Here is a 25,696-nt window from a genome sequence, read left to right on the forward strand (position 1 = left end):
AGTTTCCTCTCGGGGGAAGGGGATGTACAAGCACTAGGTAGCACTGGGAAGAGCTGCTAATCTAAATTATAGCAAAAGAAATATAATTGTGACTTTCAACATGATCTGAGTGAGTGAATGAGCAAAGGAACTGAAAAAAGTTGATAACCAATGAGGTTAGAGACTTTACTTGGGGAAGGATATCAAAACAGGCCCTATAGCAAAGTAAGTCCCTTTAACTAGAATATAGAATAATAACACTGAAATGGTGCACATCTAAAAAGTGAATAAATAGATGCCAAGGGTGAGTGAGTCAGAAGCACATGAGTAGAAGTGGTTGAACTCCAGAGACCAGATCAAGCAATGCTGCTTAATACCATCACATGATCCACCCCGAGGCTCAGTATTTAATTAAAATGAAGAGTGGAGCACAGCAAAAAGCAGAAGAACACTGTTGTTCTTAGTGGGTGAAGCCAGAGGAGTTACAAGTTAAACCTTGATTGCCTAGGTCTGTGAGAATTCAGCATGGAATGTCTCTACTGTTTCCTGGGATTTCTGCTTCTAGCTGCAAGATTGCCACTGGATGCTGCCAAACGTGAGTAACTCGCAGTTTCTGTCTTTAACCCATTCTCTGGCTATTGGCTGAAGTTATGGGTTTGTCTGAGTCTGCAGCTGGCCTTTAGGAAGCATTCGTGCTCACTTGTTTTCTCTGGAAATGGTTGCGGATGTTGAGAGCACGGCAAAATGCATTCAGTTCCATTCTTTGCTCCAGGGTCTTAGGAAGTGAAAGACGCAGGGCCCCTCTGTTGTGGAGGTTTCTTCTATCAAAATTGCTACCTGCTCTCTTAGAGACATTGGGAGGGTGGGGGCACGAAGGGCACAGTCTCTGGCTTGAGATCACAGCAACACTACCCACTAAAGTTTGTCTGGTTTTCATCCACTGGGATAGGGCCACAGAGGAACTGAAGTCCAAGTCTGGAAACAAGCTTTCTAATAATTCCAATCCAGAAGCTGTTCCCAGTTCTGCTGAGGGAATTCCCTGGCAGGCCAGTTGTTAGGACTCTGTGCTTTCACTGCCAAGGGCCTGGGTTCAGTCCCTGGTCAGGGAACTAAGATCCCACAAGCTGCTCAGCCAAAAAAAAAAAGAAAGAAAATTCTGCTGATTTTTCACAGACCTGCCGAGTTTGCTGCCATTGTAGTGAGGTTACTGAGGAAAGAGCTGAAGCCCTGGGTTTCTTTTCTAGTTAGAGGCTGGGGACTTCTTAACAAAGGTGATGCCCAGACCAATGAGGAGCTGGTTTAAAAAGAGGAGTTTGTGACTGGAATGGAAGCCAGAGTTGTGAACCACCAAGCTCACAGGCAGCCCACTTGTCCAGTCCAGGGGATGTGTGGCCCCAGCAGCCCCCATCCTCCAGGCAGAGGTAGTGTGGAGTGGGAGAAGGGAGTGAGTTAGATATCACCCAGAAGGTCCACTCTGCTTCACTTCAGTAGAGTAACAACCTTTGCAGGGTGAAAGTCCTGATTTTGCCAGATAACTCCACGAGGGGGCAATAGCCAGGGGAGGGGGCAGGGGGAGGTAGGTGCTGAGAAGGGGTCCAGCATGTGTTCAGTTCAGTTCGGTTTAGTTGCTCAGTCGTGTCCAACTCTTTGCGACCCCATGAACTGCAGCACGCCAGGCTTCCCTGTCCATCACCAAGTACCAGAGCCTGCTTAAACTCATGTCTATTGAGTTGGTGATGCCATCCAACCATCTTATCCTCTGTCATCCCCTTCTCCTCCCACCTTCAATCTTTCCCAGCATCAGGGTCTTTTCCAATGAGTCAGTTCTTTGCATTAGGTGGCCAAAGTATTGGAGTTTCAGCTTCAGCATCAGTCCTTCCCATGAATATTCAGGACTGATTTTCTTTAGGATGGACTGGTTAGATCTCCTTGCAGTCCAAGGGACTCTCAAGAGTCTTCTCCAACACCACAGTATAAAATCATCAATTCTTCAGTGCTCAGCTTTCTTTATAGTCCAACTCTCACATCCATACATGACTACTGGAAAAACCATAACTTTGACTAGATGGACTTTTGTTGGCAAAGTAATGTCTCTGCTTTTGAATATGCTCTCTAGGTTGGTTATAACTTTCCTTCCAAGGAGTAAGCATCTTTTAATTTCATGGCTGCATTCACCATCTGCAGTGATTTTGAAGCCCCCAAAATAAAGTCTGCCACTGTTTCCATTGTTTCCCCATCTATTTGCCATGAAATGATGGGACCGGATGCCATGATCTTAGTTTTCTGAATGCTGAGTTTTAAGCCAACTTTTTCACACTCCTCTTTCACTTTCATCAAGAGGCTCTTTAGTTCTTCACTTTCTGCCATAAATGTGTGCTACATAGTCCAGATGGTCCTGCCACTATTCAATGGGTGAGGAAACAGGAGCCCAGGTCTGGCTTTTCACCTGCTGGGCCCAGATCTAACATGAGAGGGTTCTGGATACAGGTACACACATTCCTCTCACTTCTCCCTGCGAGAGAGAAAAGCCCTGCAATGAAGTGCAATCCCGGCGGGTGCTGGGTGGTGGAGGAAGAGAGGGGGCCACTGCTGGCTCAAGAGCAGGCCGGCCGGTTCCCCAGGAGGCGGTGGGACTGATGGGGGAGCTGGGGGCGGAGGGCCGGCTCCAGGAGCCCGCAGTAGTGGTGAGGTCTTGGATAGCGAATGGAGCGAGAGAGGGAGAGCATCAGGGGGGCCAGGGTTCTGCCGCCAGCACTGAGGCCGGAAGCTGGCCGACCTCCCAACCCCAACTCCCCCTCCCGCCCCCTAACCACCAAGCCAAAGGTCTGTAGTGAGCGGCCCGGGAAAGGCCCTGCCCGACTTCAATCAGGGAGCCCAGAGGCAACTGATGTGCCGGCGCAGGCCGGGGTTTGGCACTTGTCCGGCCGCTGAGCCGCGTGGGGCCTCGCAACATCCCAAGAGCCTGTGCAGTCCCCTGTCCCAGAGGAGGGGTGGGCCAGAAACAGTAAGGACGCACAGCGGGCAAGAGGAAGAAGGCTTTCGTGCAGACCGGACCGCAGTCCTTCCTGCCAGCCCTGGGTCTGGACCAGGAAAAGTGACTTAGCTCCTCTGACCTTTGCTTTCTTTGTTTGCGAAACTGAGTAATGGGGATTCTTGTGAGATCAGCTACTTGAAATTATCCTTTTTATTTATGTGTGTGAAGACTTGTATCTTTTTCTCCCTTACTGTAATTCCTTGTGCATGGACCTGTTGTCCTTATTTATCTCTTGGCTTCTCTGTTGCCTTGGGACATGGTAGTGATCAACAAGCATTTAATAACTGATCAGTTCCCAGAGAAGAAGGCTAAATTGCTTGGAGGAGGAATTGTCTTACCTCAATGTCCACTCAGGACAGACTTCCCCAGAGCTCGCAGTTGGGGAATGGAGGGACAGAGAGGTGACAGGTCAGCACCACTTGCTCAGCTCAGCAGGCAGATTAGCCTGAGGTTGGGTGGCAGTTTGACAGGAGGCCCAGCCTATTAGCATTGCAACGAAACTTGCTGCGCACCGTTTCACCTCGCCTTAAGACGATATATCCTGGCCACAAAAAGTAAGGATGGGTAGAATTTCGTGGAATATCAGACACCAAGGTATTCCTTTCCATTTTCCAATCATAGCCATGGTAAAAGGAGGAAGGAGAAGGTACTGACAAAGTATTAATAGCTCACAAGCAGCGCAGCTGCCATGTGACAGAGCAGGGCCTACGAAGGGGAGAGGGAACGGCCTCATGGTGCTGGGTGTGTACCCCACATCTTTCCCCACCCCACTATCTTTTAAAATCTTACCGTTGGGCTTTTGTTGTTGCTTTTGTTCTATTTTTTCATTCAGTTTTTAAATTTTGAGGCTATTGTGGATTCACATGCACTTTTAAGAATAATACAAAGAAATTCCCATGTATGTACCTTTTACCTGGTTTCTCCCAAGGGTAACATCTTGCACAGCCATAGTACAATGTCACAACCAGGATACTGACATAGACATAGTCCAAACACCAAACAGTCCCATCACCACAAATACAAACCCACTTCCCTTTCTCACTCAACCCCACCTGCCAGCCCCTGGCAACCACTAATCCACTCTCCAATTTTATAATTTGGTCATTTCAAGAATGTTAGAGAAATGGAAACTTATAGTATGTAATGTGGGAGAATTGGTTCTTTTTACTTAGCATAATTTACTGAAGTTGTTGCATATATCAATATTATTTCTTTATCACTGAGCAGTATACCATACTATGTCATGTACCACAGTTTATCCGTTCGCCCCACTGAAAGATTTTTTGGTTGTTCCAACTTGGGCTATTGTGAATAAAGCTGCTATGAACATTAATGTACAGGTTTTTATGTGAACATAAGTTTCCATTTTTTCTGGGACAAATGCCCAAGAGTACAACTGCTTGGTTGCATAGTAATTGCATGTTTAGTTTTACAAGGAAACTGCCAAGCTGTTTTCCAGAATGGCTACACCATTTCTACCAGCAGTGTATGAGTGATTCAGTTTCTCTGCATCTGATGTCGTTTTTAATTTTAGTCTTTCTGATAGGTATACAGTGACATCTCATTGTGGTGTTAATGTGCATTTACTCAGGGTAAATGATATTGAACATCTTTTCATGTGTTTACTTGCCATCTGTGCACTCTCATCTGTGAAATGTATGTTCAGATCTTTTACCCTATTATTTGGGGGGGGTTAATATATATATATATATATATTTTTTTTTTTTTTTTGCCAAGTTATGTGGCATGTAGGCTCTTGGTTCCTCCCAACCAGGGATCGAACCCACACCCCCTGCAGTAGAAGCATGGAGTCTTAACCACTTGACCATCAAAGAAGTCCAGTTATTTGCCTTTTTTAAACATTGTGAATTGTGAAAATCCTTTATATGTTCCAGATAGTATTCTTTTGTTGGAAATGTGGCTTGCAAGTATTTTCTCCCTGTCTGTAATTTGCCTTATTATCCTCTTCACATGATGTTGCAGAGCAGAATTTTTTAATTTTAATGAGGTCTGGTTTATCAATTTCTCTATTATAGATTAAGATTTTGGTACTAAGTCTAAAAATTCTTTCTTACTTAGAGCCTGAAGATTCCTCCTAGGCTTTTTGCTTTTTTACAGCACTGTGTGTTGAAATGCTATCTTTCGTCCATTGGATTATTTTTGCAAAAGTCAACAGGGCATATCTATGTGAATCTATCTTTGAGTTCTGCAGTCTGTTCTGTGGACCTATATGTTCATTCCTTGTCACTGTCCTTTTAAGTGTGTATCTCTCCTTGACTTTTGACATTTAAAATCAGAAGAAATCAGTGTTTGGATTATGCTTCTCACTCAGAATCTGAGAAACAGGAAGGCCTTGGAAGCGTGGGAAAAAACTGATCCTGGGAATCAAAAGTTGCAAATCTTCATTTCCACTTGATTAAAGATGTCTCTGAATGAATCATGTCACATAAATGAAGGGATTTGAACTAACTAATCTTAGCTTTTTCATTGTCAAACTTTCAACTGAATTTCCAATTATGAACATATATTAATAAACATAGATTTCCTTTGTTCCTCACTTTGTTCCTTTTTAGAAACAGATACTGTCTCACAGTATCACAGGACATTTGGTTTTTTGTCTGATTTGAAGGCGGAGAGAAGAAACATGGCCTGAAATCCCACAGCCTGTTTCATTGTAGCAGGTTCTGTGGCTCCCAGATCAATGTTCTTTCAATGTTCATCTGCCTCCATGAAGAAGGGAATCACGTGCTGCTCCCTCCTCCTACCAGCAAGGAGGAAGAGAGGCTGGTGGCATCCTTCCAGTATGGCTTCTCTGAATACCTGCTAAATGAGAGATAAGTAGACAAAATAATTTTTTTTCAAATATTGTTATAGGCTTTCATGATGTGCTGAGTAACGAAAGACCTTCTGGTTATATGCGGGAGCACAACCAGTTAAGTGGATGGTCATCAGATGAAAATGACTGGAATGAAAAACTCTATCCAGTGTGGAAGAGGGGAGACTCGAGGTGGAAAAGCTCTTGGAAAGGTAAATCAAAAGACTCAAACAACTGTAATTTCTTCTTCTTTTCTTTTTTTTAGTTTCAAATGTATAATAGTGATTCAGTTTTTTAAATCAAAGTATCGTTGGTTTACAATGTGTTAATTTTTGCAGTATAGCAGTGATTCAGATATATATGTATGTATATATTTATACACATTCTTTTTTTAAAATATTCTTTTCCATTATGGTTAATCTCAAAATATTGAATATAGTTCCCTGTGCTACACAGTGGGACCTTGGTGTATATCCATTCTATGTGTACCAGATTGCTTCTGCTGACCTCAAACCCCTCCACCTCTCCTCCCCCTTGGCAACCATAGTCAGTTCTCTCTGTCTGTGAGTCTGTTTCCATTTCACAGATAGGTTCATTTGTGCCATGTTTTACATTCCACAAATAACTGATATCATGTGATATTTGTATTTCTCTGTCTGACTTACTTCACTTAGTATGATAATCTCTAGTTCCATCCATATTGTTGCAAACGGCATTATTCTGTTCTTTTTTATGACTGAGTAGTATTCCATTGTGTATATGTACCACATCTTCTTTATCCATTCCTCTCTTGATGGGCATTTAGGTTGTCTCCATGTTTTGGCTATTGTGAATAGTGCTGCTATGAACATAGAGATACACATATCTTTTTCAATTGTAGTTTTTTTCTTGCTATTTGCCCAGGAGTGGGATTACTGGGTCATGTGATAATTCTGTTTTTAGTTTTTTTTTGAACTTCCATACTGTTTTCCATAGTGACTGCACCAATTTACATTCCTACTAACTGTGCAAGAGGGTTTTTCTCCATACCCTCTCAAACATTTATTATTTGTAGGCTTTTTGAAGATGGCCATTCTGACTGGTGTAATGTGGTACCTCATTGTAGTTTTGATTTGCATTTCTCTAAACATCTTTTCATGTGCCTATTGGCCATCTGTTTGTCTTCTTTGAAGAAATGTCTACTTAGGTTTTCAGCCCATTTTCCAGTTGGGTTGTTTGTTTTTTGTTGTTGAGTTATATGAACTGTTTATATATTTTGGAAATTAATCCTCTGTTGGTCAAATCATTTGCAAATATTTTCTTCCATTCTGTTGACTGCTGTGTAAAAGCGTGTAAGTTTGATTAGGTCCCATTTGCCAAACAGCTGTACTTTTTTATTTCAGTTGGTGCTGTAGGTTGTGAACTCTATCCATGGAAGCGACCATGAGTGACAGTGCGCTAGTTAGCAAGTGGGAGGCACCCGGATTTGGCAGTCTTCCCTTTATTGTCACAGTATCACTTTCTAAACTCCTCACTCTCCTCCACACACAGAGTTTAATCTCCTTAGAAATGTACATTTGGTACCTCTTGGAAGATTTTGGAAAGCAAGCAGGTTTAATGGGGGAATGGTCATTTTCAAAAGTTCTGAGATTCCAGAGCACTTTGATCGGCTCAAAAGCTTGATTTGTCAGAAAGTTATTATCTTTCCATTCACATCAAAAATGAATGACTCCTTCAGTCATTCACTTTGAAATTAAAAATTACAAACCTTTAATACTTGTTTCCTCAATCCAACAGATTTTTAATTATTTAAGTAATTGTTCTCTCTGTGGTCAGAGAGTTCTTCAGTTGGTCTGACTTTCCAAGTTCATCTTCTGGAGTGTTGTACTCTGACAACAAAAGCTGGGAATCCTGCAAATAATTTATTGAAAAGAGGCAGAAGGATCCTCTGGCCCTTATTTGTGGATTTAGCTTTCTTTTTTTTATTCATCAGTGAAAAGGACAAGAGATGTTTGATCACTGAGCTCCTTGTTTCTATGTCCTAGGAGGCTGTGTGCAGGCGGTTCTGACCAGTGATTCCCCCGCACTGGTGGGCTCAACCATAACATTCGCAGTGAACCTGGTATTCCCCAGATGCCAAAAGGAAGATGCCAGTGGCAACATAGTTTATGAGAAGAACTGCAGAAATGGTAAGGAATGTTATTCACATCACAGGAATGGAATTCTGGCTTCTCAAAGAATAGTCTGATAGCTCTTTGTTGATCAGATCAGTTTCTGCTCACAGAAAGAACATGGCTAGCACAAATGATAAAATGCATATATTTTGGTTTTGCTTTGCTGTTAGTTAAAGCAGAGAAGTTCTTTGTCCAAGTTAAAGAGCACGAATGATTACAGACACATCAAGGGGAATTATCTTGTTTTAGAACTCAACACCTTAAAAACTCAAGTAAGTACTAAAATTCTTCAATCAGAAACAAGACTAGTAAGGGCAGTGATGATCTAATTTTATTACTTAGAACTTCTATTAAACTGCCAGTGGTTTATTTCTTATTGATTCATCTTCCAATGAGGAAAACAATAAATTCTGTAGAGAAAGAGTTTGATAATTTACAAGTATTGTGTTTAGTAGCCTGTAGCTTTTTTTTTTTTTTGCTTTTTCCCCCTAAACAAGTTGATTCTTACTAATGTTTCAAATGACAATGCAGTTCTCTTTTACATGAAAGAGTCCATGTAAAAAAACTTTTACATGGGAAGTTTTATAAAGTATCTCTCACCGTTAGAAGAAATGAGAGCTCTTGAAAGAAATGACTGATTCCAGGTGTAGGACAGGACACTAGCAAGTAAGCCAGGGACATCTTGTGCCAGTAAACAAGGAAGTAATGGGGATATGTCACAGGGACACAGAGGCAGCTTGAGGGGCCCCTACTGGCCATGTGTGGGACAATTTAAGAATAAAAAATAAATAGTGGCTGTAATAGACAGATAAATAAAAGGCTGTCCATAAATGTCAGTGAACATAAAAAAAAGAGGATGAGAAGATTGTTCCAGATGAAAATATATTGGTCATGACTTGTTTAAAGTGGAAAATGTCATACATACAGAAAAGTAGTGAGCAAGTAGATAGTAATTCAGCAAGTTTAATGTTTTTTTTCTGTTTGCTTCCATCTATCTGTATTTCTATTTATACATCTTTTTTCCAAATCATTTGAAGATGTGAAATAGCCATGTGCAGGATGTGACCCTTGATTGGACTCTGGTAGGGATGGTAATTGGAGAAGGCAATGGCACCCCACTCCAGTATTCTCGCCTGGAAAATCCTATGGATGGAGGAGCCTGGTAGGCTGCGGTCCATGGGGTCGCTGGGGGTCAGACACGACTGAGCGACTTCACTTTCATGCATTGGAGAAGGAAATGGCAACCCACTCCAGTGTTCTTGCCTGGAGAATCCCAGGGACAGGGGAGCCTGGTGGGCTGCCGTCTATGGGGTCACACAGAGTCGGACATGACTGAAGCCACTTAGCAGCAGCAGCAGGGATGGTAATGGTATGCTTATGAAGGAGAATGTCTTTATTCTTAGAAGTGTGCTGAAGTCTTTAGGAGAAGAAAGTCATGATGTCAAATGAGTTAGGGGGAAAAAGCTACAGAGAGAGAGAGTGAATCAAAATAAAAAGATACAGCATCCCTCAGTTTGGTTTGAATATGCTTGTTATTTGGAGCCCAAATATGAAGATAAACATATTAAATGAAATCTCTGAACTTTTCTGAAAAATTGCTTTATATACATATATATTATGTATATATATATACACATACATATACAATATACATATATTGCTTTATATGCTTTATATACCTCATTGAAATACAACATGTAGGTAGAAAAAGATCCAAGTCATAAAGGTACCATTAGATGAATTCTGAATATTAGGGTGTTAGTTGTCCAACCGTATCTCAGCTAGTTATGAAAAAATATGAATAGTTATTTAATTCAATGGTGAACCTTGAGCATTCTGAGTCCAGATGACAATCATGGTGTGCCTCTTTCTCTGTTTAGATACTGGTGCATCTCCTGACCCGTATGTTTACAACTGGACAGCGTGGACAGAGGACAGTGACTGGGGAAACGACACGAGCGAAGGCCATCACAACGTGTTCCCTGATGGGAAGCCTTTTCCTCGCCCCTGGAAAAAGAATTTTGTCTACGTGTTCCACACACTTGGTTGGGCTATTACAATCCCCCCTAGTTTCTTCTTTACCTTTCCTTAAAATTTTTAATTTTTTTTTCTTTCCTCATTCTATTATTGAGAATTACAACACCTGGCGTTTAACAATTACTCTTTTAACTTTCCTTCAGTGAGGGATAAAAATAAAATCTTGGTTAGCCTTGCCGTTTCTCTAGGACATCAAATAGTTAAAAGGAGAAAAAGACAGGTTTGGCTTTCTTTAAAAAAAAAACAAACAAAAAAAACTACTCAATTTGTTTCTATCTAAAACAGTAATATGAAAAATGATATTTGAATGGCATATGGATGGTCATTTGTTGATTTATTCTTTAATTTCTTATGTTTTAAAAAGAATTTTAAAGAATTAGACTTGTCCTCTTAGTAGAAAATTTGGAAAATGCAGAAAAGCACAAATGAAAAATCAGTCATCATAATTCATACCAGAGATTATCATTGTTAACATGATGATGCTTTCTCTACTAGTATTTCTTTCTTTTTTCTAGTATTTCTTGATTAAGATAATAACATATACACATTTTGGTCAAAATTATTAGCATTGACTAAAATTCTTATGCAACTTGCAGGATCTTAGTTCCCCAACGAGGGATCAAACCCAGGTCCTGACAGTAAAAGCACTGAGTCCTAATCACTCAAGAGACCACCAGGGAATTCTCTAAAATTCTTTATATACATTATTTTAATGACTATATAAATTCTATCATATAAAAGTAAAATAATCTAAATACTCTTCTTCTTTGACATAACCTATCTTCTTTTTTTTTTAACCACAAGTGGAATCCGTTTTGCTTTATTATTAGTGATTATTTTTTTAGGAGGACTAAATTTAGGTTGTTAGTAACAAAGCTGCTAAATTCTTAGTTAAAAATCTTAGGTTCCATCTGGTTCTGAGTGGTTCTAATCTGCTAGCCATCACACAAACTCCAAATTTCAGAATGTTTTGTCAGTCTTAATGAATTTCAGAGAGCTTTTCTCTCTTCAATTATTTACAAATCAAAGCAACATATTAATAATACACTCCAGTTGAACAAAGTACAAAATATATAACAAATACTATGCTCGTTGATTTAAAGCAAATTTTTTTCAGGGCTTTGTGGCCCTGTCAGTTAACTCTCAAAATGTCATTTCTTTGACCTGAAATGACATTTGTCATGTGCACGGAGTCACATAAGTTCACTAACACTTCAGATTCTGTTTAGCCTAGTTAACATCCATTAACTTAGCTAGTTAAGATGTCTTTATTTAACATCAGCTTTTAGTCCAGAAATTGCTGTTTTCATAACAAGATTGTGTTGAATTTCCTTTTTCTGCTGAAGTCTCAGAGTTAATGGATATTTTCTCTCAGCGAAGTGCTGCCACTGTGGTCTGCCTCTGGGTGCCAGAACTAGCATTTCCTCACGTATCACTAATTCCAAGAGACATGTCTTCCCCCTATAGTGTCTAACAGAACTGCCTCTGCATTTCAAGGTAAAGGGGGATCCTGAACCTTTATTGACACCTTTTTTTTTTTTTTTTTTTGCCATACCTCGCGGCATGTGGGATCTTAGTTCTCTGACCAGGGATCAAACCCATGCCCCCTACAGCAGAAGCACAGAGTCTTAACCCTTGGACTGCCTGGGGAAGCACCCTCTTTCCTGACACCTTTGATCATGTGATGAACGTGGTCTTTAAACGTCCCCATCTTACAAGTATCCATCTTCTAATACCTTTTGTTCAAGTGACACATCTATGACAGGTGCCTCAAAAAGATTAGAAAAATCTTTGAGCCCTAAAAGAGAGAAAATTACTGTCACTAGCTAGTCAGTGGTGATTAGATTTAGGTTACAGTTGGAGAAAGAAAAAAGACTCAAGGGTCCTAGAAATGTCAATGAAACTACTTCATTCCTTTTCATATCCACCATACCTGTTTCTTTTTTATCACTGCATTTTCATATACAAATATTATTATTAAAAGGTGGAGGAATCTAGTTCCCTAAAAGAAAAAAAGTTGCTCAGCAATATAGCTGAACTAGTAATATTATTGGAGAAGGAAATGGCAACCCACTCCAGTGTTTTTGCCTGGAGAATCCCAGTGCCTGGGGAGCCTGGTGGGCTGCCGTCTATGGGGTCGCAAAGAGTCGGACACGACTGAAGCGACTTAGCAGCAGCAGTAGCAGTGATATTATTACAAAAATAAGGTAGATTTTTGGATATATTTTTTAACTCCCTTGGACACTTCACTGTTACATTAAATGTATTTTCTGTGGGAAACACATGTATTTCAAGTGCCAGGTCACTTACTTATAGTATTTGTCAACTAAGGACTAACAGCATTATCCCACTTAAACAGCTCTTTTCATTTTAGTCAACATATACAACTACATTTATTTATTTGTGGGTTTTATAAGGTTTTATATAAAAATAAGCCCTGTCTTCCTTTCTGAAGGAACCAAGACTGCATCCCCACCCTGCTTTTCCTTCTCAAAACAATCTGTAAATGGTATTTGTTAGTCTTTAAGGAACATCAACTTTCTATAATGATATGATGTAGCCAATAACTAAACATTTCTATCTTCTCAAAGGTCAGTATTTCCAGAAGTTGGGACAGTGTTCAGTGACAATTTCCATCAACACAGCCAACGTGAGTCTTGGCCCTCAAATCATGGAAGTAACTGTCTATAGAAGACACCGACGGGCATATGTTCCCATCGCAAAAGTGAAAGATGTGTATGTAGTAACAGGTGAGTGATACGAGCTCTGAATTAACAGAGGACGAGGCGCTGAGTTCTGGTGATGTTAGCGGGTTTGAAAAAGTAGAACCAAATATTCTGGGTTAGGTTACACTTCATCTGGATTCCTTCTCAACCTCATATATTTAATAACATATTCCATCTGTGTTTTCTAAAGTAAACCGAGAAAACTCTAGAAAACTTGCATTAGAAAAGGGGAAACGATGCTGAATTATCCCTCATTTTAATTTCTAAATTAAAGGCACTGTTGAAGTCACCCACTTAAAATCAAGCAATCATACCCTCTTTCTTTCTTTTTTTTTTTTTTTGGATGTACATTTTAGATCAGATTCCTGTATTTGTAACTATGTCCCAGAAGAACAATCGAAATTCATCTGATGAAACCTTCCTCAGGGACCTCCCCATTACGTTCAGTGTCCTGATTCACGATCCCAGCCACTTCCTCAATGAGTCTGCCATTTACTACAAGTGGAACTTCGGGGATAATACTGGTCTCTTTGTTTCCAACAATCACACTTTGAATCACACCTATGTGTTCAATGGAACCTTTAGCCTCAACCTCACTGTGCAAGCTGAAGTGCCTGGACGTTGTCCTTTGCCCTCACCCAGACCTCCAAAAACCACCCCTCCTTTGGGTAAGTGTTTTCCAGGTTAATTTTTGTTGGCAGGGCTCCTTAACAGCTAGAAAAAAATTCATGTGGTTTGTATAATTAGATCCTTAGTTAAAGAGATTATGTAAAGACTCTGCAGTGATTCCATTTTCTGCCTGTTGATTTCCTTTAGTTACTTATCACGGTGTTTAGTTGTTAGAATATGGAAGAAAGGAGAATATGTTTAAAGTCACTTGGTGGCTCATATACAGTTCTTTGACCTTCCTAATTCTCACAGTTCCTTGTTATGTGTACAGGTGCTTTCCCCCTTCCAGTCCTTCACATTTCTGTTTGCCTCCCAGTTTTTCTAGTTAAGAGGAGACACATTATCCCCTCATAAACATTCAGGCCATTCCATTGTCCTTTCTCCCCTTCCACACTCCCTTCCCCACTTCCATTCTCCTCCCCACCCTGCCCACATCCACTCCATGTCCTGTGAAAACTCAACCATGTTTAAAAGTAGTTTACAAAGGGCTCAAAAAAGAATAAACCTTGAGAATATTTCTTGGCTGGCAGACTGGAAAGATTCCAGACACTAAAATTATTCTAGATATAAGGCATAGTTAATTAAATCCCAACTTCTCATAATAATATATGGGGACATTCAAGAAGTTCTTGAGCATTTACTTTGAGAAGCATTAGCTTTCATCTGATGCCACACCCTACCCCATGCCATCACCATCCTTCCCCACTCAGCCGTGAATACATCTTCCATCCAGGCATCCCAGGGATGGCAGTAGACTGACGTCCTCTCACTGGGCACAGGAGGGTGCCATCGCCACGTACACACAGAACACTCCCTGGTGATGTCCAGACTTGTTGCAGTTGGCTTTTTTTAAAACCCAAGCCTATTAGATATAAATAATAAACTGTTAATAATAAATAAGTGTGTTGTTAAAAAAAACTTATTAAGTCAAGCATAACTAATGCCAGACACTGTAAGTTGTTACTGATTTTGCTTTTTTGGGGGGGAAATACTTTTAATTATGAAATGAATGCATATTCCTTAGAAAAAATTAAAATTCAGAAATTTCAAATAAAAGCGAGAGCTCCTCCTTATTCTTTCCTCCCAAGTTAAACCCTGTTAAAAGTTGGTAGTGTTTCTTTCCAGATCTTTTCTATGCCATTACAAACATATTCCATAAATACAAATAGCATTTGTGGTCTTAATTTTTAGGTAGATGGGTTCACACAATATATATTGCTTTACAGTTTGCCTCTTTTCATTTCACAAACATCACAGACATCTTTCCATTATCAGTACATGTAAGTGTAATTCACGTTATTCAATGACTTATTTATTTAACCATTCTCTTACTGATGGACACTTCAGTTCATTCTAATTCGTATTATAAATGTAACTGCCTTGAACAACTCTAAACATATAGCTTTGTTTTGGTATTTCTGGAGAAGAGTCAATTTATTTATCTACAAGAATTGATGGTCTTCCTTACAAATAAGGACACCAAGTGTAAAATTCAAAATAAATTACAGATGCTTGCTTTGTCTGTCTAGAAATTCCCGAATGGTGAAGGTCTTAATGTTAGGTCACTTAATGTTAGTCTATTTTGAATTGCATTTTTATAAAGCAAGATTATTTTTCTTAGAACATATTTATATCATAACATATGCAAAAGATATTTTAAGTCAAAGAAAGAGTATTTTAAATGTGTTATTATTTTCTATAGGTTAAACCATAAGATAGAAGGTAGCAACCTTACGAATTCATTACATTTTATAGTGAAAGGAAGCTGCTTGACTTCATCTAAAGGTGTTAGATCAACCATAATCAATCCCCAAATGCCGTAAAACAACTGTGAGACTTGGAGGGACAGAAATATGTAATGGGAGCCAAGGTGATGATAGGAGTCAGCCCATGACTTGAGAAAGTGGTTAGAGTGCTTGTCCTCTGGGGGAGAGAGCATTTTTAGCTACACAGACCATATTAACAGGCTGGGGTTGTTGGGCACTGGATTACTATTTGACCAAAAATTATGTTGTCTCTGCTTTGGTAAGGGGCTTCCAAATAAGTACAGCTATTACATAGAAACCAAATGCAACCATGGGAGTGAGACACAAGCAAAGTTGAAGTGGTGACTCAGGGGGGTAATTACACTATAGGATAGACAGGTATGTACTAGCTTTAAGCCACAGAATTCTCTTCCCTTAGCTAACAGTGCCACTGATCATTTTTCAGACTTTTGTGCACAAATCTAAAAAGAAAAACCTTTCCAAGACTGATGCTAATCAGTGTTATAATATATATATGATATATGTATTTATGCATGGTTTCCCTGATGGCTCAGTGATAAAGAAGCTGCCTGCCAATGCATGAGACTTAAGAAATGTGGGTTCGATCCCTGGGCCTGGAAGATTCGGTCATGGCAACCCACTCCAGTATTCTTGCCTGGAGAATCCATGGACAGAGGAGCCTGGTGGGCTATAGTCCACGGGGTCACAAAGAGTCCATCACAACTGAAGTGACTTAGTATGTATGTGTGTGTATATATAATGTATATATGTGTATATATATATATGTCATGTATATATAGATCATGTTTTTTATATATATATCATATATATATGTCATCTATGTATGTGTGTATGTATGTGTGTGTGTGTGTATATATATATAATCTCCTTGCAGTCCAGGGGACTCTCATGAGTCTTCCCCAGCACCATAATTCAAAAGCATCCATTCTTCGGCACTCAGCCTTCTTATGGTCCAAACTATAAAGGAGTTTTCTAGGGAAGAGGCAGCCATCCCTAATACCCTTCACAAACATATCTTTTTCTTTGGAGCTCATCCGTTAAATCTCAGAATACAATGAATGATTACCCTGCAACTTCCAAACAACCACCTTGAGACTCAGGGAATATAGCCAACTCTGCCACAGCCTGCCCTGCTGATAAACCACACCTACATCTGAATCTGACATGGTGTCAGAACCTTTCTGAGTTTTACCCAAACAGCGTTTCCCAAAGTGTCTGCCAGAGAGCACTCGTTTCCAGAGTTGCTCTGAGAGCTGCGCTGTGAAGTTCCCTCAGCATAGGAGCATCACAGGCACACTCATTCCCCGCTAGAGGCTCTGAGGCGCTGGAGAAATCTCCCAGTTGGCTCCATCCTTACATACTCCGGTGTTAGAGCTGCAGCTCTTATGAAGCTTTGATTGCCCCCAAACTGGGTCCATTTTCATGTCTTTGGAAACTTAAGAGACAATGATGTTGTATTTTCAATATTATATTTTCTTTCCAGTCTTTTTATCTTGTTAATGGAACACCACCACCTTATTTAGAGCCTTTTAAATTGTAACCAATAGAGCATTAAATTCTTTGCTCTAATCACATTCAAAGGGCTATTTTTCAGAAGTATCTTGTACTCCCTTCTTTCCTTCCTCACACCTCTGCTCATCACAGGGACTGTAAGACTTCGAGAATATAAACCTAGGATCCATGAGACATCCAAATGGGGAAAGAATTGCCCTTTTCCATGTTGTTTGCTTCTTGACATTTAAAATTACATGTCATATATGCTATAACACATCTATATCTAAATAAGTATATATATAAGAGCATATTGGGACAAGGAAATGAATATTTATTAACTACTTCCTATGTGGTAGACATGAAAAGCATGTTTTATATGTCTTATCTATTTAAGTTTAATAGTTCAACCCTGGTAGGTCAGTAAATATTGTTCCTGTTTTACAGATGGGCAAGTTGAGGCAAGAAGTTAAATGATATGCCCATGGTCTCAAAGAGCTGAAAGCAAGGGGCCTAGAATTTGAGCCCAGAATACCTTCTTCCAAAATTACAATATAATTTTATCTATTGTGGCCTGCTTTATTTCATGATTATTATGTTACACATTTTAAAATGGCTTCCACCTTTCATTTACTATTTATATTTGAATAAGACATGGAACTGTGCTTGCTTACATAATTTAACAATTTTATAACATAGCTGTCACATCTCATGAATTGTTATGCATTTAGTTCAAATTTCTGAAGCAATTTAATAGTATAGAATTCTTGATGTTTTTCTAAATAGCAAGTAAACAGACATTTAGATCTTTAGTTATATCATGGACATCTTTTGCTTTCTCAGCAACTAATCTAAACATCTTTCTATTTAAATCCTCTAGTAACTGCTGGTGACAGTGCCCTGGAGCTGAGGGAGACTCCTGACGAAAGCTGCCATATTACCAGATACGGCTACTTTAAAGCCACCATCACGATTATAGGTAAGACCATGGGGGAAAGATGTTAGAATCCACCTTGGGCTACCCACTCCCTTCTCTGACTCTGGGGAGGGGTGGGGTTGGGAAGCGAGGGCACCCACTCCAGGTGCTACCACACGTGCACAAAAAAGACTCCACTAGCTTCTAGATCTCCACTTACCTTTCCAGCCTTCCTTAGACGTCCCTCTAAGGGATGAAAGGAGGTCCTCGGTGGAAACCAGCCCTCAGTGAGGCCCGCTTAGCGAGGAGCCTATGGGGGGCCTGGACCTCCTCACCCTGTGCAGCTCAGAAATCTGAATGAATGTGGCCTGAAGGAAGGCCAGCTGCAAGTTCCCACAGCTCCTGCTTTCCTCTTCTGGGTGATTTCACAAAGTCATACCTCCTGTGTGTAAGAAAGGGGCTGAACAGAACAGCCACACAGGGTTGTGTGCGAAGGGCACTGCTCACAGCTGCCCAGCAGAGGAGTCAGGTGGGGCTACAACTCAAGCTGTATGCCCTAGGGCTGAGCTCCTCGGCAGGAGACACAGTGGATGAGGCCTTCCCTTCCTCCAGGGTCATCTGCCTCCTGACACGCACACAGGCTCCAGGAATAAAGGTCAAGCTTGGACTGAAGAACAGTTCAGTTTGACTTTGAAAATGCTGGCTGGACGTGTATCCGAACTCTGGGATTGCTTCCCAAGTCTAGCATGGCGAAAGGCTGTGTTCATTTTGTTTGGCCTTCTGATTTGTTAAGAAGTGGTTTGGTTTGCAATGTATTTTGATGTGTTTTTCTACGGGGCATTGTTCCTTTAGAGGGCATTCTAGAGGTTAACATCATCCAAGTGACAGATGTCCCGATGCCTGGGCCACAGCCTGACAACTCCCTGGTGGATTTCGTCGTGACCTGCCAAGGGAGGTGAGTACACAGTCTCCGAGGAAGGAAGGGGCCAACTGAGAACCCCAGGCTGAACAATGGCCTTCACACACCTCCCACCTGTTAGGTTGATTTGGATTCTGTGTGTCCAGTTGCTCACTCAGTTCTGACTCTTTGCGACCCCATAGACTATAACTTGTCAGGCTCCTCTGTCCGTGGGATTCTCCAGGCAAGAATACTGGAGTGGGTTGCCATTTCCTCCTCCAGGAGATCTTGCCAACCCAGGGATCAAACCCAAGTCTCTTAGATCCCCTGCATTGGCAGACGGACTCTTTACCACTAGTGCCATCTGGGAAGCCCCAGATTTGGATTCTAGTTCCTCACTAAGCCAGAATGAGGAAGGGCCCCCCCAAGTGCTCTCAAGTATGCACTTGCTTTGCTAGAGTTGAGCGATGCTCATCACCTTTAACTGTTGAATAATTACTGATTGGACACTTACTGTGTCCTTAACATTTTACTTCCGTTTTCATGTCAAATCATCACACAATCATACGAGTCTTCTCATTTTACAGATTGGGCCACCAGATACACGATGATTATAGTACCTCTCCAGATGGTGGGTACCCGGCAGAGCTAGATATGCAGGCTCAGAATCTCTGAAGTTCCCTGAGGCTCCTCTGGAGTCTGGGGAGCCAGTGCGGAAGGGCTGTGTCCTTGTGCTGATGAATAGCAACGCCTGATGACCCTGTCCATCTTTAAAACTTATAAAACTCTTTCTAATATATTACATAATTTGACTTTCTGTGGTTTGGTTACAACTATAAACAATAGGGGCTTCCCTGGAGGCTCGATGGTAAAGAATCTGCCTGCAGTGCAGGACATGTGGATTTCATCCCTGGATTAGGAAGATTCCCCTGGAGGAGGAAATGGCAACTCACTCCAGTATTCTTGCCTGGGAAATTCCTTGGACAGAGAAGCCTGGGCTCACAAAGTGTCAGTTGTGACTGAGCATGCGCATATATAGATAATAGACTAAATAGAAAGTAATTAATATATACATACTATATCAATTAACCCATTATATATAGTTAAATAATTTAAATATAATAAATGAATCAAGGAATTAAAATGTATGTGTATATGATATATATGGGTTTCCCTCATAGCTCAGTTGGTAAAGAGGTAAAGAATCTGCCTGCAATGCAGGAGACCTGGGTTCAATCCCTGGGTCAGGAAGATCCCCTGGAGAAGGAAATGGCAACCCACTCCAGTATTCTTGCCTGGAGAATCCCATGGACAGAGGAGCCTGGCAGGTCGCAAGAGTCGGACATGACTTAGCAACTATATGTATGTATGTATGTGATATATTGATTAGAGAATGAGCTGGTATAAAAATGAGGCCATACTTGATCCAAAGGGAGAGCTCCAGGGAATTCTCTGGTGGTCTAGTAGTTAAGACCCCCCTTCCACTGCAGGAGGCATGGGCTCATCATCCCTGGTCAGTGAACTAAGACCTGGCAAGCTGAGTGGTGTAGTGCAAAATATGACAGGAATAGCTCCAAAGCTCTCTGAGTTTTGGGAGAGAATGGGAGGACAGAAAGAGAGAACATCCTGACTGGAGAGGCAAAGGTGCTGCCAGAGGCCAAGGGTGAAGAGAGCATGAACTCATCTAATTCCCTGAGCCTTTATCAGCCTAGCTTCAGAGCCTGGTCTCTCCATTCAGGAAGTCTACTCAGACGTGAAACAGAGGTTAAGACAGTAATGCGTGGGAGCTGAATGGTTACAGGGACAGCTGTCAAATATCTTTTATGCAAATCCCAGCTCCACCTCTAACTGCTTTTGTGACTGGAGGCCAGTGAGCTCTCCTCCCAGAACTGGTTTGTCACCTGCTGCATTAGGCTACTATTACTTGCCTCGTCAGGTTGTTGAGAGGAATAGACAAGGCTGTGTCACTTCTCTGAAACTCAGAGCCTTGCACACAGCAGGTGCTGCGTGAACAGCGCTGGCTGCTGCTGCTGCTGTAGTCAGATATCTGCACAGGCCCACACAGGGCCCACTGGCATTTAGTACTACCGTAGCCTAACACCTAAGCCACCTGCATCTTTGAGTCTCTAGGGAGCCAAAGAGGAGAGGCAAGTTCCCAGCAGCCCCTTGCCTTGGGGGAAATAATTTCCTCCTCCTTCTGTCCTAGGGCCTCACCTTCCTGAGCATATAGAGGAAACAGTGGCTCACACACACCCAGGCTTGTTTAAGAGTAAATTGTATGTGACAACTTCACATCATACAGTTTGAGTAAGACTAAGGTGGGATTCAGTTTCACAGAAGTGTAATTATGTTTTCCTATTAAAGTGAGGTCACACTCCCCTCTCTCTCCCTCTGGATGTCATTCATACCCCCCAGCATCCCCACAGAGGTCTGCACCATCATCTCTGACCCCAGCTGCCAGATCACCCAGAGCCCAGTCTGCGACCCCGTGGCCATGGAGCTGGGCGACACGTGCTTGCTGACGGTGAGGAGAGCCTTCAGTGGGTCTGGGACTTACTGTATGAACCTCACTCTGGCGGATGATGCAAGTCTGGCCCTCACGAGCACCCTCGTCTCTATCAACAGCAGAAGTAAGTTTTGTTTTATGGTTGTACGAACATTTCATGTTGCAGATAAAGCATGTGTCTGATACTAAAACTATTCAACACTTCACTCTCAATGTTTAGTTTTATTCCAGTGTAAAATTCATTGAACTGTCATTAATGTGGATTTGAAAAATGATATTACAATACAATAGCAAATCTACTTAGGGAAGGGATGAGAGAGAGAGAATGTATGAAATAATGGCCAAAGGAAAACCTTTAAATTTCTTTACTTATTTATGTATGGCTGTGCTGGGTCTTTGTTGCTGTACAGCTTTTCTCTAGTTGTGGTGAGTGGGGGCTACTCTCTAGTGTCAGTGTGAAGGCTGCTCGTTGCAGTGACTTCATTTCTTGTGGAGTGTAGGCTCTAGGCACTCGAGCTTCAGTAGTTGTGGTGCATGGGCTTAGTTGCTCTGCATCATGTGGAATCTTCCCAGGCCAGGGATCAAACCTGTGTCCCCTAAATTGGCAGGAGGATTCTTAACCACCAGGACCACAAGAGAAGTCCAAGAAAAGCCTTTTGATGAAAAAAATCAGCTATGATCGTGGACAAGTAATAATGGGATGTGGTCACTGAATGCTTGGATAGGTTTGTATTTCAAAGGGAAAGTGTAAAGCCGAACATCAAAAAATAACAATGTTCTCCAGTTAAACTATAACAAAGGGGAGACATGAAGCCAAGAAGAGAAATGAGAAACCAGGTGGACTCTTGGCTCCCTTCTAAGTTACCATGGACCCTTCTTTTCTTTCCCAAAGTCTACCAAGCATTACACTGAGACGGAAACAAACCAGATTACCCAGTCCTTAAATGTTCAGCAGAGAGACTACTCCTTGTTCCCTTAACCTCAGAAGGATAAAATGTTGACAAAGTGGATGAAGGAATTTCACTGAGAAATTCCCGCTCACTGGTGGCTGTTTATTTTCCCTATCCCCTAGGGACTCTACCTGGTGACCCTAACTGAATTTCACATGTAACTGGCTATGTTGTAAAATATTCCTTTACTTCTTAAAAGAAGTACTACGTGGTGGAACGGAAGGGACAGGTAAAATTGTGCGCACATTAGAGCATGTATTTTGCTCTTAAATTATTTATTTATTTATTTGGCTCTGCTGAGTCTTAGTTGTGGCACACAGGAGCTTTAATCTTTGTGGCAGTATGTGGGATTTTTAGCTGCGGCATGCGGTTCTTCACCTCTGGCATGTGGGATCTAGTTCCCTGACCAGGGATCAAATTGGGGTCCCCTGCATTGGGAGCACGAAGCCTAGCCACTGTACCAGCAGGGAAGTCCCTGAGCCGTTCTATTTATTTATTTATGGTTGTGCTGGGTCTTAGTTACCGCAGGCATGAGCTTTCTCTAGTTGAGGCAAGTGGTGGATAGTCTGCTGTGGTACTCAGACTTCTTGCGCAGTGGCTTCTCAGAGCACAGGCTCTAGAGTGTGGGTTCAGCAGTTGTGGGGCATGGACTTGGTTGTTCTGTGGCATGTGGGATCTTCCTGGACCAAAGATTGAACCCATGTCCCCTGCATTGGCAGGTGGATTCTTAACCACTGGACCACCAAGAAAGTCCCTCCCTGAGGCATTTTTAAAATCCAAAAAAGAAAGGAAAGAGAGCTTTTAATTAAATGGAAATTGTAAAGTGATGACTTGGGTTTCAGAGTCAGAATTTCAAAAGTTGATCATTGAAGCCAAACCCATAGACTTTTAGCTGAAATGACTTTTAATCATTGATTCACCAAATGTTCATGAATTACCTGGGATATATTCAAAAAATATTCATTGGGTATCCACTCCATGCCCAGCACAGCTCCAGGCACCACACAGACAGTCCTAGATAGAGTGGGAACAAGGTAAGGAAGATCCCCGCTTTAGTGAGCAGAAACAGGTAATAAACAAATAAAATGATATTGTGAAGACAATGAAACAAGGCATGGAGAGTGACAAGCATGGAAGAGAGGAGACAGAGGTGGACTCTCTAGATTGGGAGGTCAGGAAAGTGCTGCCAGCTTGGTGGCACCCACTTGGCAAAGGGCCTCCTTTGAACTGAGACCTGCATTTCAAGAATGAACAGCCCATCTAGATCCTTATGTGCCACTGATAGGGTTTGGGTTTATTCTGTGTGTAAGGGGAACTGCTGGCAGGGTTGAAGTGTGATCTGATTAGCACTTTTAGATGATCATTCAGACTGCTGAGTGAAGCCAGGATTATTGGAAGGTAACAGTGCAAGTGAGCAGATGATGAAGATGTCCTCACCAGGGAGAGGGCTGGTGGCTGGAACTATGATGGTGGCGGAGAAGACAGAGGGAACAGAGACCAACTTTGCTTATACTTTGATGGCAGAGACAAGACTCGTTGATTTGCTGGGTTCTGGGAGAACAAAGAAGACATAATCCAAAGAAATAATTGTGAATACAGTGTGGTGGAGGCAGAGGAAGGGTGACTAGGAGAGACATGACAAAGGAAGGCATGACCCAATGCCCTCATGCATGTCTGGAAGGCATTGCAAAGGGTCAGATGCTGGTGATGAGCATTCCCAGCAGAGGGCATGGAAATTTGAAAGAGCATGGGGAGGATGGATCTTATCCCAGCTGGAAGGTAGGCAGTGGAAGATGAGGCCAGAGAAGTGGGCAGAAAGTTCATGAAGCCCTTTGCTGCATGGGCGTGGCTGGGTTAACTCAGACCAGAGCAGGTGTCTTCAGGACATGACATCTTCTAAGCCCTTAACACAGTGTTCCAGACGTGCTAACTCATTCTCTAAATGGAAGATAAGCTTCCCTGAAGACTATGTATTATGTAAAGGGAAAGATTACTGAAAGCTCAGAGGAGCCATATATCTTCTGTTTGCTCCCTTCCTCATTGATTTAATTACATTATAAGCAGCATGTCCTCTAGGTGGAAGCTGTCACTAATATGACCTCGCTTCTGTTTTAAGACTCAGCTTCCCTTTTAAGAATGGCAAATGGTATCCTGGTCTCCCTTGGCTGCTTGGCCATACTCGTCACTGTGATCGCCTTTTTGATGTACAAGTAAGTTTCTGGTTCTAACACTTTAAATCACTAGAGTATATTGTCAAAAATAAATGGCATATTTCTGCACAAGTGGGCTGTTTTCCCTTTTCTGCTTTGAAACATTTTGTGTGTGGGAAGAAAATCTTCTACTGAATGATGAATAGCAAACTAGCCTATTAATTTTGCTGTGGTTTTTTTTAATCCCTAAAAATGCTACCAAATGTCAATAACTTTACCAGATCGTCAGTTTAATGCTTAACATATAATCTCAAGTTATAGTAAGCAGACACATTTCTTGCATAAAGAAGAGAAAATGTATTCTCATAAGACAACACTGTCTTAAAAGCCATAAGTTAAATGGAATGAACGATTCTGCACTTAACTTGTGAAAGATTTGTAGAAAGCAACCTTTTCCAGCTGGAGATCTTTTTTTAATCTGTCCAACACATTGCTTTCAGAAAACACAAGGAATACAAACCAATAGAAAACAGCCCTGGGATCGTGATCAGAGGCAAAGGCCTGAATGTTTTCCTCAATCATGCAAAGACCCTGTTCTTCCCCGGAAACCAGGAAAAAGATCCACTGCTCAAGAACCAACCAGGAATTCTTTGAATCTTCAGCCTTACTTCTGACCAACAGCTCATCCTCAGCACCATTTATGTCAGCTTGCTAGAGTGGATGATGATAACTTTCTAAAAAGATATATGTAAAATATAGATTGTGTGAGGGAGGTCCAATTTTTTTTAATTTTTATAGGTTAAATGACATTTTAGGGACATGGCTGAGGTTGCATGTAGTTTAATTCTTTTCCATGTTATATAACTGATAAAACCAATTAATAGAGCTTCCTTTCATGATGATTTATGTTTCACTTACAATGTCTTAGGTAAGCAGTAGGATAGATATGCTGTATTCAGAGTAGCAGGAGAAGGTACTATTCATTAGAGTCTGACCTAAGTTAACTGGAAAGAGAGGCTGGACATGTTCTAGCTTTCCATATAACCGTATACATAAAACCAGTGAATTCCTATTCTGAAGGTCATGATCCAAGCTCCCTGAATCCTGTGTCAATGAACATGCATGAGCTCCCAACAGAACGGGTCAGCTTTTAGTAAGCTGTGCATGCTTGCTATACTGAAAAAAAAAAAAAAAAAAGACTAGGCTAATAAATGTGTGAATATTATCATGACTGCCTGCCCAGTCCAAATGTGTAAAGAGTCAGTACTCGTTCATTCATTTTCCCATGGACATTTATGTGGCACTTTCTGTATACCAGGCGTGTTGCCAAGCACATGGCCCTGTAGTCCTGTTGACAATCTTGTGGACATACCTGAATTTCTGTAGACTCTGGCACTCATAGTTGAAATGATGTGTTGTGATTTCCCAAAGAAGGAAGTCTTTCTGGTTTCCCTACCCATTTCCCTATTCAAATGAGAAACTTGATCAGTAAGGATTTTACTTTCATTTGTAACTGAAACTACCCTGTGTCAGTCATGACATTCTTTTTTCCTTCCTGAAAAATAAAGTATGAGAAGAGACCAGA

The 25,696-nt window shown here is 41.3% G+C and overlaps 1 protein-coding gene across 1 annotated transcript; it reads left to right on the forward strand.

Moving 5' to 3' along the window:
• Positions 1-355: 355 nt before the first annotated feature.
• GPNMB (glycoprotein nmb) lies at positions 356-25,696 on the forward strand. Its single transcript, XM_006043367.4, has 11 exons — positions 356-574; positions 5,888-6,040; positions 7,853-7,996; positions 9,862-10,026; positions 12,610-12,768; positions 13,101-13,412; positions 17,572-17,670; positions 18,460-18,562; positions 20,921-21,135; positions 24,078-24,171; positions 24,612-25,696. The coding sequence occupies exons 1-11, from the start codon at positions 505-507 to the stop codon at positions 24,763-24,765; spliced, it is 1,668 nt and encodes a 555-aa protein (XP_006043429.3). The 5' UTR covers positions 356-504; the 3' UTR covers positions 24,766-25,696.

The sequence above is a fragment of the Bubalus bubalis genome, chromosome 8 (assembly GCF_019923935.1).
Source record: "Bubalus bubalis isolate 160015118507 breed Murrah chromosome 8, NDDB_SH_1, whole genome shotgun sequence".
Lineage (NCBI taxonomy): Eukaryota > Metazoa > Chordata > Mammalia > Artiodactyla > Bovidae > Bubalus > Bubalus bubalis.

Bases quoted from the DNA above. Each gene is read 5' to 3' on its own strand.
- GPNMB (XM_006043367.4), top strand. From the start codon at position 505: ATGGAATGTCTCTACTGTTTCCTGGGATTTCTGCTTCTAGCTGCAAGA. The intron at 7,997-9,861 runs GTAAGGAATGTT...TTCTCTGTTTAG, and splicing joins TGAGAAGAACTGCAGAAATG to ATACTGGTGCATCTCCTGAC. The intron at 17,671-18,459 runs GTAAGACCATGG...TTGTTCCTTTAG, and splicing joins AGCCACCATCACGATTATAG to AGGGCATTCTAGAGGTTAAC.